This window comes from Lactuca serriola, chromosome 9 (assembly GCF_051521515.1).
Source record: "Lactuca serriola cultivar US96UC23 chromosome 9, Lser_US96UC23_V15, whole genome shotgun sequence".
Taxonomy (NCBI): Eukaryota; Viridiplantae; Streptophyta; class Magnoliopsida; order Asterales; family Asteraceae; genus Lactuca; species Lactuca serriola.
The window spans coordinates 4,623,234-4,639,432 of record NC_136416.1 but is presented as its reverse complement, the minus strand read 5'-3'; the positions used below and the strand labels follow the sequence as shown (position 1 = coordinate 4,639,432).

Genomic DNA, 16,199 nt, shown 5'->3' with positions numbered 1-16,199 from the left:
TCCTCAAAAAGTGATCCTGTATGGTACGGACCAGGCAGGAGCGCTAGGTATAAAAGGATGTGCACACAAGACCAGCGGGGTAAGCTCTCTAACCAATCCTGAGAGAACAAACACAAACCCTAAAGTCATCCTAACTTGACCGTCGGAGCGTTCTCCCGGGAACCCCTCCCGGGAAGCGGCTGACGGCCCTTGTTCTTTGTGATCTTGCAGTTATAATCAGGCAACCAAGAAGATCTCACCCCAGAGTCAGAAGCAAGGTCTCATCCAGGACAAGGTTCCATCAATAATGTACCTAGAAATCCAGATGTTACACGAGTTTTTCTACCCATTTTCGCACTTTCTTAGAAACCAATCCGCCTCCGCCACTCTCAACGCCCCCTCCCCGTTCCACCATCAAGAAACTCTCTTCTCTTGCTTCCACTGCCACTAACCGTCACCACATTCCCTCACCTCTTACGACCCATACAAAAGTTTGCTTTTCTCTCTATCTCCCACTGTTTCTCCAAGAAAACCCTAGCCCTAAAAACAACCACCGAGTTTCACGAATTTTGTGTATGGTTTCTATATATGAAAGGCTTTGTGAAGAAAAATATTACCAAATTTATGCAATGATTGAAGGCTAGTCAGCACATAACTAACCCGCCAGATGTTTAAGTTCATCATGGTTCACTTTGTTATGATAAATCTTTGTATGTGAGTATGTGACTATTGAAAAACAATCTATATATCGATTTTGGATAAAGAAACTCATATGGGTTTTTTCATAAAACTGTTAAAAGAAAATTTTGGGTTTTTTTTTGAATCTTGAATTTGATTTAGTTTAGGTTGATTTTTAGGTTTTCGTTGAACTTGGTATCGTTTTATGGTTATTTACTTATTTATACCGAAAATTGATAGATAATTTTATGGTTTTAGGTGAAGAAGATGACGAAGATGAGCTGAAATGGCCTGTTGGACAAATATTGACTCAAACGCAGACTCTGGATCGATGTTAGAAGTTGCGTGTGTAGATTATATATGCTATTGAGATTGTATGATGCACAATTCGTTTTTGCAAGTTGAAGCTTTCATTAAACTATGCACTTGACAAATCCATCAGCAAGTTGGTTTACTTTTAACAGAAGCAAGCTTAGATTTTCATTGTTGCAGATATGTCAACAAAGTGTTTTCATTTCTCCACATCCAGGTAACATGTTTTTACCTAGACACACTTTGATTTCAAACTAAATTGATTTTTTTTGGATCTTCTTATGGATGTGGTGGTTCTTGGAATGGTACAAAACCTTACTCTCCATCAATGAACCTGATCTTCTTCCTCTATCTCAGAAAACCTTCCTTTCTATTTCCTCACTTCCTTACCCTACTCTTCTACTCACTAAAAATCGACCATTAGCCCACCTGAAACTCTATATGGTTCTTTTTCCCTTGAAGTTTGACACCAGAAAATTGAATGGTAAATCCCATTCTTAATTTTATTATGTATGCAGAAGGCTTCTTGCTGAAGCTTCCCTACGATGTCTAAAATCTTGAAAAGAAGGCTACAAAAACCGTATTATTGGTCATTGAAGATGAATGGATCGAAAATTTGATATCAGAACTTGTGAAGGTGTTGGGGCTAACCATTTAAGGTTGTTAGAACTTCATGTGTATCTTGATCTACATACACTTTAGGTTTGGAAACCCCATTTCCATTTTTTAATAGAGGCTTTATCAATGTGCATATCAATATGCATAAAAAATGGATCAGGCAGGCGATTTTTAGACAGGATAGGGTGAAGGCCTTATCTTAACAGATTTTTATTCTAATGCTTACTTGTAATTGATTTGATTGTTTTTAACTTTTTGTATTTTTATCATATAAATATCTTGGATGAATGCTTTATTATATGAGGTTTGTCCTAAAAAGGTTTTTACCATGTTTCTCTATTGTGTTGGCTTTACAAGTTCAAAGAACTCAACCAAGAGATTTGTGTACAGGGACTGGATCCACAAACACCTAGATCTAAACAAAAAACAGATAGTTAGGAAATTTTCTTTTTCAATAAGTCATCTATTTCATTTTTCTTTTTCTAATTTCTGATTGATTTTGCCCAGGTTTATATAAGCAAATTTAAACATAAAAATGGATGAGGTGTGTATTAAGGCCTTTGATTTAAAGTATGTTAACTATGTTTTTTTTGTTATTTTTGCATATTAATTTGTCATTTGTTGCTAATTTTTGTCAATTGCAATTATGGTTGACATTTTGTTTTGCAGCCAAGATTCGGTTAAATCTTCTATTTCACAACCTCCTTTTTTTAGTTTTTAACTAATCGGATTTATGGGAATTTATTTGGTTATTTAAAATGGTTAGCTTGGTAAATTATGTGTGTTGTTTGTGTAATTTATATGCTCTATTTGTGTGAACTTTTGGAAAAGTATGTGTGTATGTAGTTTGTATGATGTTTATGCGAAATCAAGTTATGTTTTCTTTTTATTTCAGCTTCATAACCATGAATCTCTGATGCTTTAAAAATAAAGGCAAGTTAATGGCAATTGCAAGAAAGAATGAGAAATGGGTCAAGGGCAATATGGAAATCAGTCATCTTTTATAAGTGGTTGAGAGAATTGAAAGGTAATATGAAATCATTCTCTTTTTTTTGTTGGTACTACGTAATTCTACCTTTGATAAATTTTTATATTTGAAGCCAAGGTCGCCTCAAGGTGTTGGGTGGGGGTGAACATCAACTTTACAGTAAGGTTCTGGTACTGGTACTTATGTTACAGGCTTAATTTGGTCAAATTTTTTGCCGCCCTTTCTTTGAGCTTGACTGTTAAATGTATATGATTCTATAGATGAAAGATATGTTCAATGCTTATGTTACAAGGTTATGTTGTTCAACCATGTGATTTGGGGCTTACAATGAAGCTTATGTTAGATAAACAAACCTATGGTACATCTTTCAAGGTTTTTATTGCGTTTGACTATATTCTTCCATGGTTATCTTTTTGAATTTCAAGTGCTGACTTAGTTTGACATTAACAGTTGTAGATAATAATTTAGCTGTCAAAATTTGATATTGACCATATTGCCCTTGGACAAAAACTTAAAATGAACAATATACCACAAGGACTAAATTTGTAATTTTCATTTATCCTTGAATAAAAATTTATAACATTGTTAAAAATGGTTTTACTTTTTGAAAGTTTAAAGCAAAATATAAGGATAATACATTATTACCAAATATGGTTCCTGTGGTGTACTTCTTTCAACTTTCCATGGGCAAAATTTTCATTTGAAAGTTTTAATAGCTATACTGTTAGATAGAAACTTTTTAAAAGAAACCTAAAAAACAAGGACTAATAGAAACTTTTTTTGGCACTGAAATTGTAAAAATCAGTGAACTAAATGTATCTTAGTTGGAAAAAAAAGAAATTGCATTCTCATTTATGAAACCTTACGTTCGTCTATATGTGTTTTGTGGTAACATACTTACGACTATATGCAAAAGTAGCAATGTATATTAATTAATTTCATTTATTATTGTAGTTTACTTTTTTTTTTGTATAATACGTTTGTGTCACTATTGTAGTTCATCTTTTAACCTTTTCCTTAATCCAAGATTTCAAAGTCCATGGTGGCTATGATTTAGGATGGTTAGGGTATACCATAATACGTGTGTGGTAGCATTTGTAGCTTTAGGGCTGGTTTTGGGCGAGACATGTAGCAGTTCACAACCATGACTTAAGTACCTTCGTTGGTTTCATCATGTATGTAAATGAACTCCATCAACTACTTCTATAATATCATCATGTAAGTAAATAACTGTTTTTTCTTTGTGTGGGGTTGCATAGGACATGGTGATTGGTGGCTTTCTTTGATCTTGCATTTGTGTTTCATGTTTCCCTCTTCAAGAACAGTATTCAATATTTTAAACAATTTTTCTTTTTGGACACAGAACACGATTTCAGATACTGCAACTACTCTTGATTTTCTACTTTACTACATGGCATTTGCTATAACCATATCAATATTGTTTTCTAAAAATTGCATATAGGATGAGGTTTATATTTGGTTGTTTGCATCATGCTTGTTTGTTTGGTTATCAGTTCAATATATTTTTGTTCATGAATGGTCCGAAGTACTTTGATACATTTAGCGTCCGAATTAATAATCATATTTACTTGAGTCTGGAGTTGCTGACTTTGAATTCACTTTTGGTTCGGAATATCATTTTTCCTTTATCAGTTCAAAATATTATTATGTTATTTGAAATGCAAATGATAATATCAAAACCAGTCGTCCCACAAATGTGAATCGAAATCTAAATAATTACACATCAAACAAAAATATTGACTTTATTGATTAACATCACTTCAAATCTGTTGTGAACAAATTCCCTTTGAAAACTTGTCATATCACAATGAACACACAAAGTATATACGTATCTATCCTTCACAGTTAAAAATAATTAACCGTGAAGCGTCAAAGAGACATTGATTTTTCCTTAAAAAAATTTGTAATGATTTTTTGATATTATGATATGAAATAAAGTTTATGGTGCGGTAATCACTTAGATGTATTTGTTAGATCTTTATAAGACAAACATAGAATCTAATCGGATAATCATCTTAGGCTTTATGAATTCTTGGTATTATTTCCGTTAACCGTAAATTTACCACATTCTTCAAAACAAAACCAAAAAAATAATAATCAAAGGTAATGGTAAAAAATATGATGTTATGATCCTTGTCAATCACATATAATGGTTTGTAGCCAAACTTTAATCAAAGTAATGATCAATTTTTTGGTCAATATTGGTCGTTCGAAAAGAATGGAGATGCAAACTATGCATTAACTCGAATTCAATGCTTCAAGGTAGCAAGGTTCGTGCTTTTATCGAGATAGTTGGTTTTTTGAATTTTGAGTTATATGCTCAAATGAAATATTTTTTTTATGATTTGAATTATCCGATTTTATGAAATCACATAACCTCAGTTTATTCATGTTATAACTTCACTGCGTAAAATACAAGTCGTCATAGTAACCAAACTAGAACAAACTAGAAAATACAAGTTGATTATTCAAGCTAAATGTTAGAAATAGCATAAGTCCTTTAATACATGGCTTAAAGCATTATTCTTTTCCTATTTAAAGCAAAGGTCCCTAAACTTAAGGATGATGGACACATTTGACTTGTAACAATAAGTTAACAATTCAAGAAAGGTAGTATACTTAAAGTTGGTCTTTTGTTAAGCAAAAAGGGACGTTTTAACATATCTTCAAGTGATTCTTTGCATATGGTGTGGTCAGTCTAATAAATCTAACTTTAAGACCAAACGGTGGTGAATGTTACTGTTTTTCACTAAAACTGTAAGTGTCAAATTGGTTAAGATAAATTTCTTAAAAATAAATTTGCACCTTATATGTTTTCTTTCTAAATCCAGTACGAAAAAAATGACAATGATATTTTACTCCTCTTTAGCTTCATTTTTCTTAAAAAGCTACATATCTTTAACTTCATTTTCTTTTTGTATCAAACCCATCACACAAACGGATTAAAATAATTATTTTTAATAAAGCATGTTGATGGATTAAAAATTAAATTTTGAATTTTATCTCAATGATTTACGTAATGGGAAATATTTTAAAAGAGAGATTAAAATTTTGGTTAATATGTAACTATTGAAAATATTAATATACTTTTTTATTTTATAAATGCGAAAGCCTTCTTTAAAATCATTACAAATATATCTGAAATCCTAAAAAAATATACATATTTATGCGATCGTGTTTCAAAAAATCAAATATGAAATCGTCTTTCATAATCCCATACATATTTATATATGTGAAAGCCTACTACTGAGTTTTGATGAATAAAAGTGGTGGCAATGTGTTAAATAGAGAAAAAGAAATGACCAAATAGCCCTTGTATGCAAAGCAGATGAAAAGGCTTAATGGATTTGAATTCATAGTGTGAGTGAGAGTAACCAAAACCGAATGAAACTTGAAAAATAACAAAAAAAATGACTAAAACCAAAGAAAATTAAGTAATCACAGGGACCAAAAAATACAGTTTACTCTTCTTTTTTTCTTCTTTTTAGTGCCTTAAGATTAAATTTTAGTTTATCACTCTTAAGTTACTGAAATTGGTCATTTTATAAAATAATAGGCCTCACTATGCTGCAATTTGGGCTATGATCCATTGGAGGTAAATCCTAAAGATATGGTTCGTTTTGCAATGGAAAAACCATAGGTATACATCTGTAGAAATAATCTTATTTCTATGGTATATATTTAATTATTTAGAATGATTCTTATATGTTCCATTTTTGGGGAAAAAAACTTGACTTATTTCAAATAATGGCTTCATATTCAGTATCTAATGTTGTGTCTACATACTACTTGTATACTTATTTTCATCCCTTCATTTTCTCCCTTGCAACTATAATACCAATGTCTCTTGATGAAGTCTTGTGTAAAGGAAGTGGGACCCTCTATGACATGCTTCTTATGGTCGAGGTATGTGGTTTGGATGTGTATTATTTAAAGGGTAAATTGCAAGAAATATTTTTAATTATTTTTGGTATGATTTAAAATATTTTTGGTATGGATTATGACAGTTGTTAAATTGATATTTAAATTATTTTAGTATATTTGTTAATGTGTAGTATTTATGGTATGATATCAATTTATTAATGTTATTATTTTTAGTCTTATATTATCTTAATTAAAATATTATAATAATGTGATTAATTTTGGTATACCCCCTCATTATCTTCGGTTAAAAACTGGGTGCCTAGTAATACTTTTGCGAAATATCGATCCCTCAAATGGGTTATCTAATGACACCAGATTGATATGTCGAGCTTTCCAACAAAATGTCATTGATGTAGAGATAGCAGCTGGTCAACATGTTGGAAAAAGAGTGTTTTTACCAAGAATTCCTCTATGTCCGACTGACGATGAGATGTTCTCATTCAAACTAAAGAGAAAGTAATTTCCAATTCAGCTTAGTTTCTCTATGACAATCAATAAAGTTCAAGGACAAACAATTCCAAACGTAGGTGTTTATCTACCAGAATCGATATTCTGACATGGCCAACTTTATGTGGCGTTGTCCAGAGGAATATCACATGTCAATACTAATGTATTAGTGAAGCCGTAAAAATGTTTGATAATGATGGAATCTACACATCAAACGTTGTGTACAAAGAAGTTTTATGTGATTAACAAGGTACAATCAACAACTTATTATTTTACAATTTCTTCAAATATGTATCTTATATGCTCATTTGCCGTTTAATGCAGGGCTAGCAGATGAAGCAACATGATTGCAGATTGATGTAGTTTATATTGGACATGTTATAAATGTAAAACACTACATGATTGCAGATTGTTGTAATTTATATATTGTAAAATCAAGTATGAACTATTAGATGAAATTCCATATGTATACTCAACTTCTTCCATATTGTATGACTATGCACCTAGCTAGAAACTATCTGTTAAAATGAATTATTCCACACAAAATGGTTTACCAAAAGGCCGCAATGAATAGCTCATGTCTAACACATCACACAATCATCACATTAAAACTAACTTTCGAAAGAAACTCTTTGCCGCCCGACGCTTGACGCAGGTAAACGGCTAATATATATATATATATATATATATATATATATATATATATATATATATATATATATATATATCGTTATATACTTATAAATCTAACATTTTTTTCTTTCACCACATTCATTTGAAACTCCCTTAACTTTTCAATTTCTTTCTAATAATGATTATAAGTTGGTTAATAAGGTTAAATAAATATAAAACCTAAAGTGTAATCATATATAAACTAAATTTTAATATTAAAAGAATATATTTTCTTCTACTTATGAAGTTATGTTTTCAACTTTTAACATATTATACTTGATTTATTAGATCTAATATGTTGTTGTATGTAAACCATTATCATTTTAAAGCTACAACTTTTGAACAATTTGTATAAAATACTTAAATTGTTAATTTAAATATAATCTTACAGGATCAACTTAAATATAAATTTTTGTTTAGCTTAAACAACCTAAAGAATATTTTGTAAATAGTTAAAAGTGATAAATTGTAGTGTCTTTCTAATGATGATTATAAGTTGGTGAATAAGGTTAAATAAGTATCAAACCTAAAGTGTAATTATAAATAAACTAAATTTTAATATTAAAATAATATTTTTACTTCTACTTATAAAGTTATGTTTTTAACTTTTAACGTATTATACTTAATTTATTAGATTGAATATGTTGTTGTATGTAAACCATTATCAATTTAAAGCCATAACTTTTGAACAGTATTGACAAAATACTTAAATTGTTAATTTAAATATAACATTACATGGTCAATTTCAATATAAATTTCAGGTACACTTAAAAAACCCAAAGAATATTTTGTGAATAGTTAAAAATGATAAATTGTAGTGCTGAATGTAAAAACTAAATTGTAATATCAATTTAACTAAAATATTTCATAAAAATATTTTTATAATCGTTAAAAGTTTTCAAATAATTAGCTCAAAGTAACTTACAATAACAATAGTTAAAAATAACTCTATATAAATGATTATATTGTTACCTTTAAAACCAAAAAAATTTGTTTGATGTTTTAAATAATTACAATGATAGAAATTAAAAATTTAAACAAATAAATTTTAAAAAATTAATTAATAATAACTACAACTATAAATAACATTAATTTATTTTATATTTTGTTTTATTCATGAGTAACTCGCAAGTAGAGGTCATTCAAAAGATTGAGATTATGCAGTTTTAATAGACGTATATATTATCATATTATTCAAAAAAGAGTAAATTACATGCATGGTCCCTATGGTTTAGAGTAATTTTCATGTTTGGTCGTTGACTTATTTTTTTTTTTAACTCGGAAGGTCCCTACTATTTGTTTTTGTTACGCACTTGGTCCCTATCTTATCTAAAAGACTATTTTTTCCCTTATCTAAAAGACTATTTTTTCCCTTTTATTTTCTAATTTATTTAAATAAACACACCCCAATCCCACCCATTCACCTTACATTACCTATCCCATAATTTTTTTTCTATTTAAATAATAGTCTTTTTAGATAAGACATAGATCAAACATGTAACAAAAACAAACAGTAGGGACAAAGCACATAACAAAAACAAATAGTAGGGACCTTCCGAATTAAAAAAAATAAGTTAGGGACCAAGCACGCAAATCACCCCAAACCATAGGGACCGTTCGTGTAATTTACTCTTCAAAATAATCAATATATTATATCTCTATAGTATAAGATTTATTATATCAAATTTAACCATAACATTATTGTTATATTTAAAAAAACATGTAAAAATTTCAATTATATAGATGCTTCTGCGCAACGCGCAGGCATTCTTAGAACCAAGTATTGCAGATGACAAGTTTGAAAGCAAAACGGGGAAAACGAAATCTTCGACGTTTTCTTTTTAGGCCAATTCCACAAAAACTAGATGTTTAATTATAATAAACTTAACTAAAATAAATCAAGTTAAGACAATAAAACAAGTGACTATCAATAAGGAAATTAAGTATTTTAACCATAATTTAATTTGTATTTGAAGATAATACACAAATAAATTTATTTTTAACAAAAATAACAATTTAGTACGGAATACGTATTCTGAAATGAGAAAAAATATTATTTTCTAACAAAAAGTTACATTTTGGACTAACATTTCAACATTATGGACCGAATTATTGTTTCGGTACTGAAATTTTGGAGTTTCTAAAAAAACTCAAGAATTTAAAAACAAATTTGTAATCTGATGAACAATTCGGAAATTTCGTGAAAAAAAATTATTTTTTTACTTTAATCTAACAAAAAGTTACACAAATATAAAAACCCTGAACTATATATGATATTATGACATGAAGTTAGATATTTTATTGAAAATTTGTGATATTAAACAATTTAAATTGGAAATTTCCGACTTAAATAGAAAGATTTTTTTTTGAAAAAAATATGGAAAAGTACCAAAAAATAAATTCAAATTTTAAAGATCAAATCCGAAATGAAGCCTTTAGAATAAGTTGTATTTTTTAAAAACTGAAAAAGAATAATTATTATTTTAAAAAAGTTCAACTATAATTATTAGTTATTCAATTTCCTAATATCAAAATGGGATAATGACTTGAGAGGATAACATACTATTGTTTTTGGTAACATTTGATCACTAAAGTTTTTTTTTTGTGCTCAAATAGCCATTTAACTTGTTGATTCGTGTAGATTTTCCCCTTCCGACTGCTTTTTGCCGGTTGCAAAGGATTTATCAATCCTTCGTGTCAGTTTGATCCTACGTGGCATTTAGGGCTAATTTTATTAAAAGAGGGGCGTATGTGGTTCCTTTATTGTGCCCTAATACCCCGATGGCTTCCTCCTACAACTTCTCATCGTCCCTCAATCGATCAAGTAAGAAATCAACAGTGAACGATCCAAAAATTTGTGATTGTAGGATCCATGCACGTATTCTAACATCAACAACACCAAAGAATTCAGGGAGGCATTTCATGGTGTGCAATGAGGTAAGCTATTTCACTTGAATCTTCCACCTTTTCCTGATTTATTTTTCCTGATTTGAAATCTCCTTATGAGTTATCTGTGTTGAAGGGTAAATGCAAATATTGGAAATGGTTGGATGTAAAACCTGTACAAATGCCTCCAATGAAAGTGGTGGAGGGAATGAAAGCTGAATTAGTAGCATTGAAGACCGAAGTAGAGAAGGTGTAACACCCATAAAAAATCATGCAAAATTTAAACTTTTTGAAAATATTCAAAAACCAACAATTATTACAAAACTTGTTTTCGAAATGGTTTAGTGTCAGAGTAATCCACAATCAAATCATGAAAACATAAGGAGGTGTACGATCACGCCTTCGTTTTTCTGCGATCATCGGAAGTACCTGAAACAAAATCAACAACTGTAAGCCCAAAGCTTAGTGAGTTCCTCTAACACCGTAAATTTTCAAACAAAATTTTCATTTTTAAAATATCTTAATTCTCATAAACACATTTCACCAAATCCCAAGAGTGTCAAATCATCAAAACACAACACCATAAATGTTTGGTTAAAAATCCACGATCCTCAGAACATAACTCTTTCTCTCGTGTGTACAATCGAGTCGGGGCCTTCCCGATACCCTGAAAAGTACCTGAAACACATATCACATAACACGGTAAGCACGAAGCTTAGTGAGTTCCCCAAAATACCACACACATCACATTAACCACTCGAGGCTAACTCAATACGACTCTCCGGTCAATGTGTCTCAGTTGAGACCCTCCAGTCCCACAACTCGGGTGGACCCTCCGGTCCTAACTCAATAAGCTTATAATAATAATACTCAACATAAATCACAAAGACATAATGCAGAATATCACAATACACAGGTAAAGCACATAAGACATCTCGGTCACACAAAGATACCACTCATGGTAAGTATAGTGAGAAGACTCACCTCGTAAGCAAGCAAATAATCTCATACACAAATCTCCAAATTAGCCTCCGCTTAACACATAGGATAATTATCTCTAATTAATACTTTATTCACAACTCTAATAAACGAAAGGTTATTTCTCTCTCTCTCTCTCTCTCTCTCTCTCTCTAACTCTTGGAATGGTTGAAAGACCATTTTACCCCTCCATGGTCCCCGTAATCCTTGTCTTGACCAAACTCTAAAGCCAACAAAAGTCAACACTCGAGTCAACAGTCCATGTTGACCCGATTCGTTGATTGCATCTATGTGACTCGTCGAGTCCCCCCGTTTCCTCTGAAATATCGAGAAAATCTCACTTAACTCGTCGAGTTGTCTCATTAACTCGCTGAGTTACTCGTGTCCAGACTCATCGGGAAAAACTCTAGCCGACTCGTTGAGTTAGCTCATTGACTCGTCGAGTCCCTTAAGTCAAATTCTCATTCAGATGCTTTAAGGCAGAACCCATGCCCCATACCCCATATATGACTTCCTAAGGCTCGATTATGACGTAAAGCTTCGATCTTTACGTTCATGCATGACATATTTGCTCCATAATGCCAACTCAATCTCCAACAAGGGTTAGATGCACAAGATCTTATCTCTAGCTCAATAAAGTCCGAGTCTTTGGATTCACAATACCTCCTACACTCGATATATGAGGTTTCAACCTCAAATCATGCTCAAAGGACTCAAATGACACAAAAGGGATGGGAGAAAACCCTAGAAACTCCCTAAACCAATATCTCATAAGGAAATGATCAATTTAGCATCTTTTTACCTCCAATTGAAACAAAACTTTGATGAACCTCTAGATCCAAAGCCTCCTCTTGATCAAAGCTTTGATACTCTCCCCTTCTCTTTCCAAAAGTGCACTAATAACCACAAGATTAGCTCATCTTTCACTCTTTAGCTCAAGTGGACAATTAGGGTTTCTCTCAAGGGTGTAAGGTAACTGATGAGGCGAAAATGAGGGCTTAAGGCCCTTTAAATAGGTCACAAACCCGAGGATTTAGGGTTTCCTCACACAGTGCCAACTCGGCGTGTTGGCTCTCTGATTCGCCGAGTCGGTCATTAAACCCACGTGACCAATTCAACTCTACTCGACGAGTTGGGCGCACAACTCGTCGATTCGCTCGGTAAACACCAAAAATAAATATATAAATATTATACCTAGGATTCGGGATGTTACACTTCCCCCCAAATACAAATTCCATACAATCATAATCAGATCATATAAACAAACAACATGCATAATTAGCCATCAACCTGACTGGACTGCCTCGCAGGGCCATCAGTCTATCTGGACCGCTCTCCGAGCCATTGGCACGTCTGGACCGCCTCTTAGGGCCTTCAGCCTATCCGGACTGCTCGCTGGGCCTTCGGCCTGACTAGTATGCCCTCTCGGGTCTGCAGTCTATCCAATTCGCCCAGGGTATGTCGGCCTTCAGCACATAGGGATGTCAACGGGGGCAAACAGGAGTGGTAATAGGTGCCTTCGCCCCCTCCCCCAAAAATAGTTGTTGCCCCCGCTCCCACTCCCTCCCTCGGATCCCCTGTTTACACAACCCCCAGTCCCGCCCCTGTTCCCTCGGTTCCCCCGGGCCCCGACTTAAAATTGGATTTTTTTTGCTAAAACATTGCTTTGTTTTTGGAAAAAAAAAATACTATTTTTAGTAATTTTAAAAGCTTAAAACATAATCTTTTAGAAACTAAAAAATTAAAAATCCAACAATTACAACAATCTTACAATCTTACAATCTTACAAAGACAAATCCAACAATCTTGCGAAGACAAATCCAACATTACAAATGCAAAATACACCAAATCCAAAATTACAAATATAAAACACCAATTCACTACATCTTCAGTATCCATTAATTTCCTTCAACTCTTCATTCACCGACATTCGAATACCCTCCCTAAATAAATAACAAAAATAATAATAAAATAAATTATTATATTAGTTTATTCAATACAAAACGACAAATTGAACAATCTTACCTCAAGTCCCTCGTCGTCTTCATCTGAATGTACATCATCACCATCAATAACACAACCTAACAAAGAAAAAATAAATAAAGGTAATAAGCATAATATATTAAAATGAATTAAAAAACAATGGTTCAAGCAAATTCATACATACATTTTTTACCCGCCCATAGCCAATTTTGAGTGCATATGATAGCTTCAATTGTTGATGGAAGAAGTATACTACTATATGGACCAACGATTCTACCACTTGTAGAAAAAGAAGACTCTAAAGCAACAATGGAGATAGGAATGGCTAATATGTCTTTTGCAAGCAAACACAATGTAGGATACTTAACCCCATTTAACTTCTACCAACCTAACACATCAAACTCATGAATCCGGGGTAAAGTGTCTTCCTCTAAGTACCTTCCTAATTCATTTTTTACAAAAACTTCACTAGTAGAAGAATTCCATGAAAAGAAAGCATCTAATGAGTCCATGTCACTTGCGGGAGCTGCATCTCGACTAGAAGTGGGCTTACTAGTAATATCATCATTACTTGCTTGACTCATAACACTTGACACATATCGTAGATATATATCTTCACAAATTTGACGCACTTTCTGAATTTCATCGTTTGCATTATCTACTCCATAGATAATAGGAAAAACAAATACTCTAGGAGCTTCATCTTAAACCTTGGATCCAATATCATCGCCATAGACAACACCCCTTGACTTTCTTTCCAATACTCATCAAACTTTGTAATCATATTTTCGGACATTTCGCTGATTTCAACGAAACTAGATGTATCCCATTTCTTTAGAGCAATCTTTATTTCACATATTTTGGGGAAAAATGTTGGTTGTTGGATATTTTGTTCCCGAAAATATTTCTGTGACATTATAAAAGATTTTTAGTCTGTCACAAAGCTCACTTGCCAAAGCCCACTCTTTCTCATCAGGTGCATTCTTATATTGGGGCTCACGTTGTTGTAATCGATAAAACACCTTCTTGTATTTCAAAGTTGTGGAAAGCATTAAATACGTAGAATTCGATCGTGTTTTACAATCAACAACTAGGATTTTTTCACAAGAAACATTCTCACACTTTGCATTTTTTTGAAATGTATCAAGTCTTTTTGGTGTGGCTGTCCAAAAACTACAACTGTTATACACTTTCTCAATCCCATGTCCAAAAACATCCAACCCACTCCTCACAATTAAATTCAAAATATGTGCAACACATCGCATATGAAACAAGCTTCTACCCAAAATCAAGCTTTCAAAAGGTAGTTTGTCTACCATCAAATCTATCATGTAATTATTTGTTGAACAATTATCAACAGTTAAAGTTGATAATTTTTTATCTATGTTCCAGTCCATCAAACTATTCATCAACACATTAGTTAGTTTCTTAGTAGTATGGGGACATGGCACATATATAAACCTACCAGTTAACAAAATAAATTCAATTTAATTAAAGAATGCATACTGATAGATTAAAGAAATTAATATAAATTAAGTATTACCTCAAAAGACGACTTTTTAGTTGCCAAGAATCATCAATGAAATGGGTTGTCATTGTCATGTATTCTTTTTTTTTTGGTAGTTGGCAGTCCACATATCGGTAGTTATTGCAATCCTACCTTGGATAGTCTCCAAAAAATGCATCATCCCTGCCTTTTCCTCACCGTACAACTTCATGACATCGGATCTAGTTGTGTTTCTACAAATAGGCCTACAAAGTGGTTGGAGCCCCTGACAAAAATCTCTAAAGCCTTCATGTTCAACAATTCTAAGTGGGTAATCATGTTTTGTGATCATTTTAGCAAGATCGGTTCGCGAATCGTCATAATTAAACTCATGTGTTTCAAAAATTGATCCCCCACTTTCATCCGTCTTAGATCCTTTTCCGGTTAATTGACTCTGAAAATTATCAATTTTCTTTTGCCCAATTCGTATCTTGCATGACTTATGGTGAGAATGCATCCCCTTGGTTCCATTTTTCGTTGTATAAGTAATTTCCTTTCTACAATACTTACAAACAGCCTTCTTGGTTCCATTGACTTCTTCATATGTGAAATGACGCCACATTGGAGATGTGAATTTAATTTGTTTCTCGTTACAGTTAATTGCAGAATTGGCGGTATCATTAACCGTGTTAGAATCATTAGGTTGATTCGGTTCTACTGAAGACATGATTACAAAAATCTGAAAACGGTTCACACAAACAATCGGTGAGAAATCATGTATATGACTTATCAAACAATGTATATGACTTATCTAGCTAAAAATACATGTAAGGAAATATGTATGATGTAAGCATCGTTTTCATTAATCCTATACTGATAATTTTTCAAAATCCATGGAAATATGTATGATGTAACTACATGAAAAAACTGATGGGTTTGAGCCATAAGAACATTCCTATGTGCACATGCAAACCCTAATTCTTGGATCTAGGTTTCTCTAATTGAACATGCAATGTATCCAAGACATTGATCAATAGATCTAGTATAATAACATAAGAAAACAGATCTAGAAGATTACCTTGAGTTGCTAGCTTGAATCTTCTTGTCCTTGGAGCTTAGAGTCACAATTGTCACTCCTCTAATGGCTTACAAACACCAACTTAGCAAGAGGATGATTAGAGAGAGAGGAGATGGGAGGAAGTCGGCCAGGGTTTCTTCAGAAGCAAG

General features: G+C 32.3%; 1 protein-coding gene and 1 long non-coding RNA gene across 2 annotated transcripts; one reads left to right on the top strand and one right to left on the bottom strand.

Moving 5' to 3' along the window:
• The first annotated feature begins 358 nt into the window (after positions 1-358).
• Positions 359-3,103, top strand: LOC145074359 (uncharacterized). The gene is made up of 3 exons (XR_013691812.1): positions 359-693; positions 916-2,614; positions 2,688-3,103. It is a non-coding gene; the product is annotated as an uncharacterized LOC145074359 (long non-coding RNA).
• An 11,981-nt stretch (positions 3,104-15,084) lies between these two features.
• LOC145075283 (zinc finger BED domain-containing protein DAYSLEEPER-like) lies at positions 15,085-15,699 on the bottom strand. Its single transcript, XM_079021580.1, has one exon. It carries the CDS (start codon positions 15,697-15,699, stop codon positions 15,085-15,087), a length of 615 nt encoding a protein of 204 aa, XP_078877706.1.
• Positions 15,700-16,199: the final 500 nt, after the last annotated feature.

Bases quoted from the DNA above. Each gene is read 5' to 3' on its own strand.
- LOC145075283 (XM_079021580.1), bottom strand. From the start codon at position 15,699: ATGTCTTCAGTAGAACCGAATCAACCTAATGATTCTAACACGGTTAAT.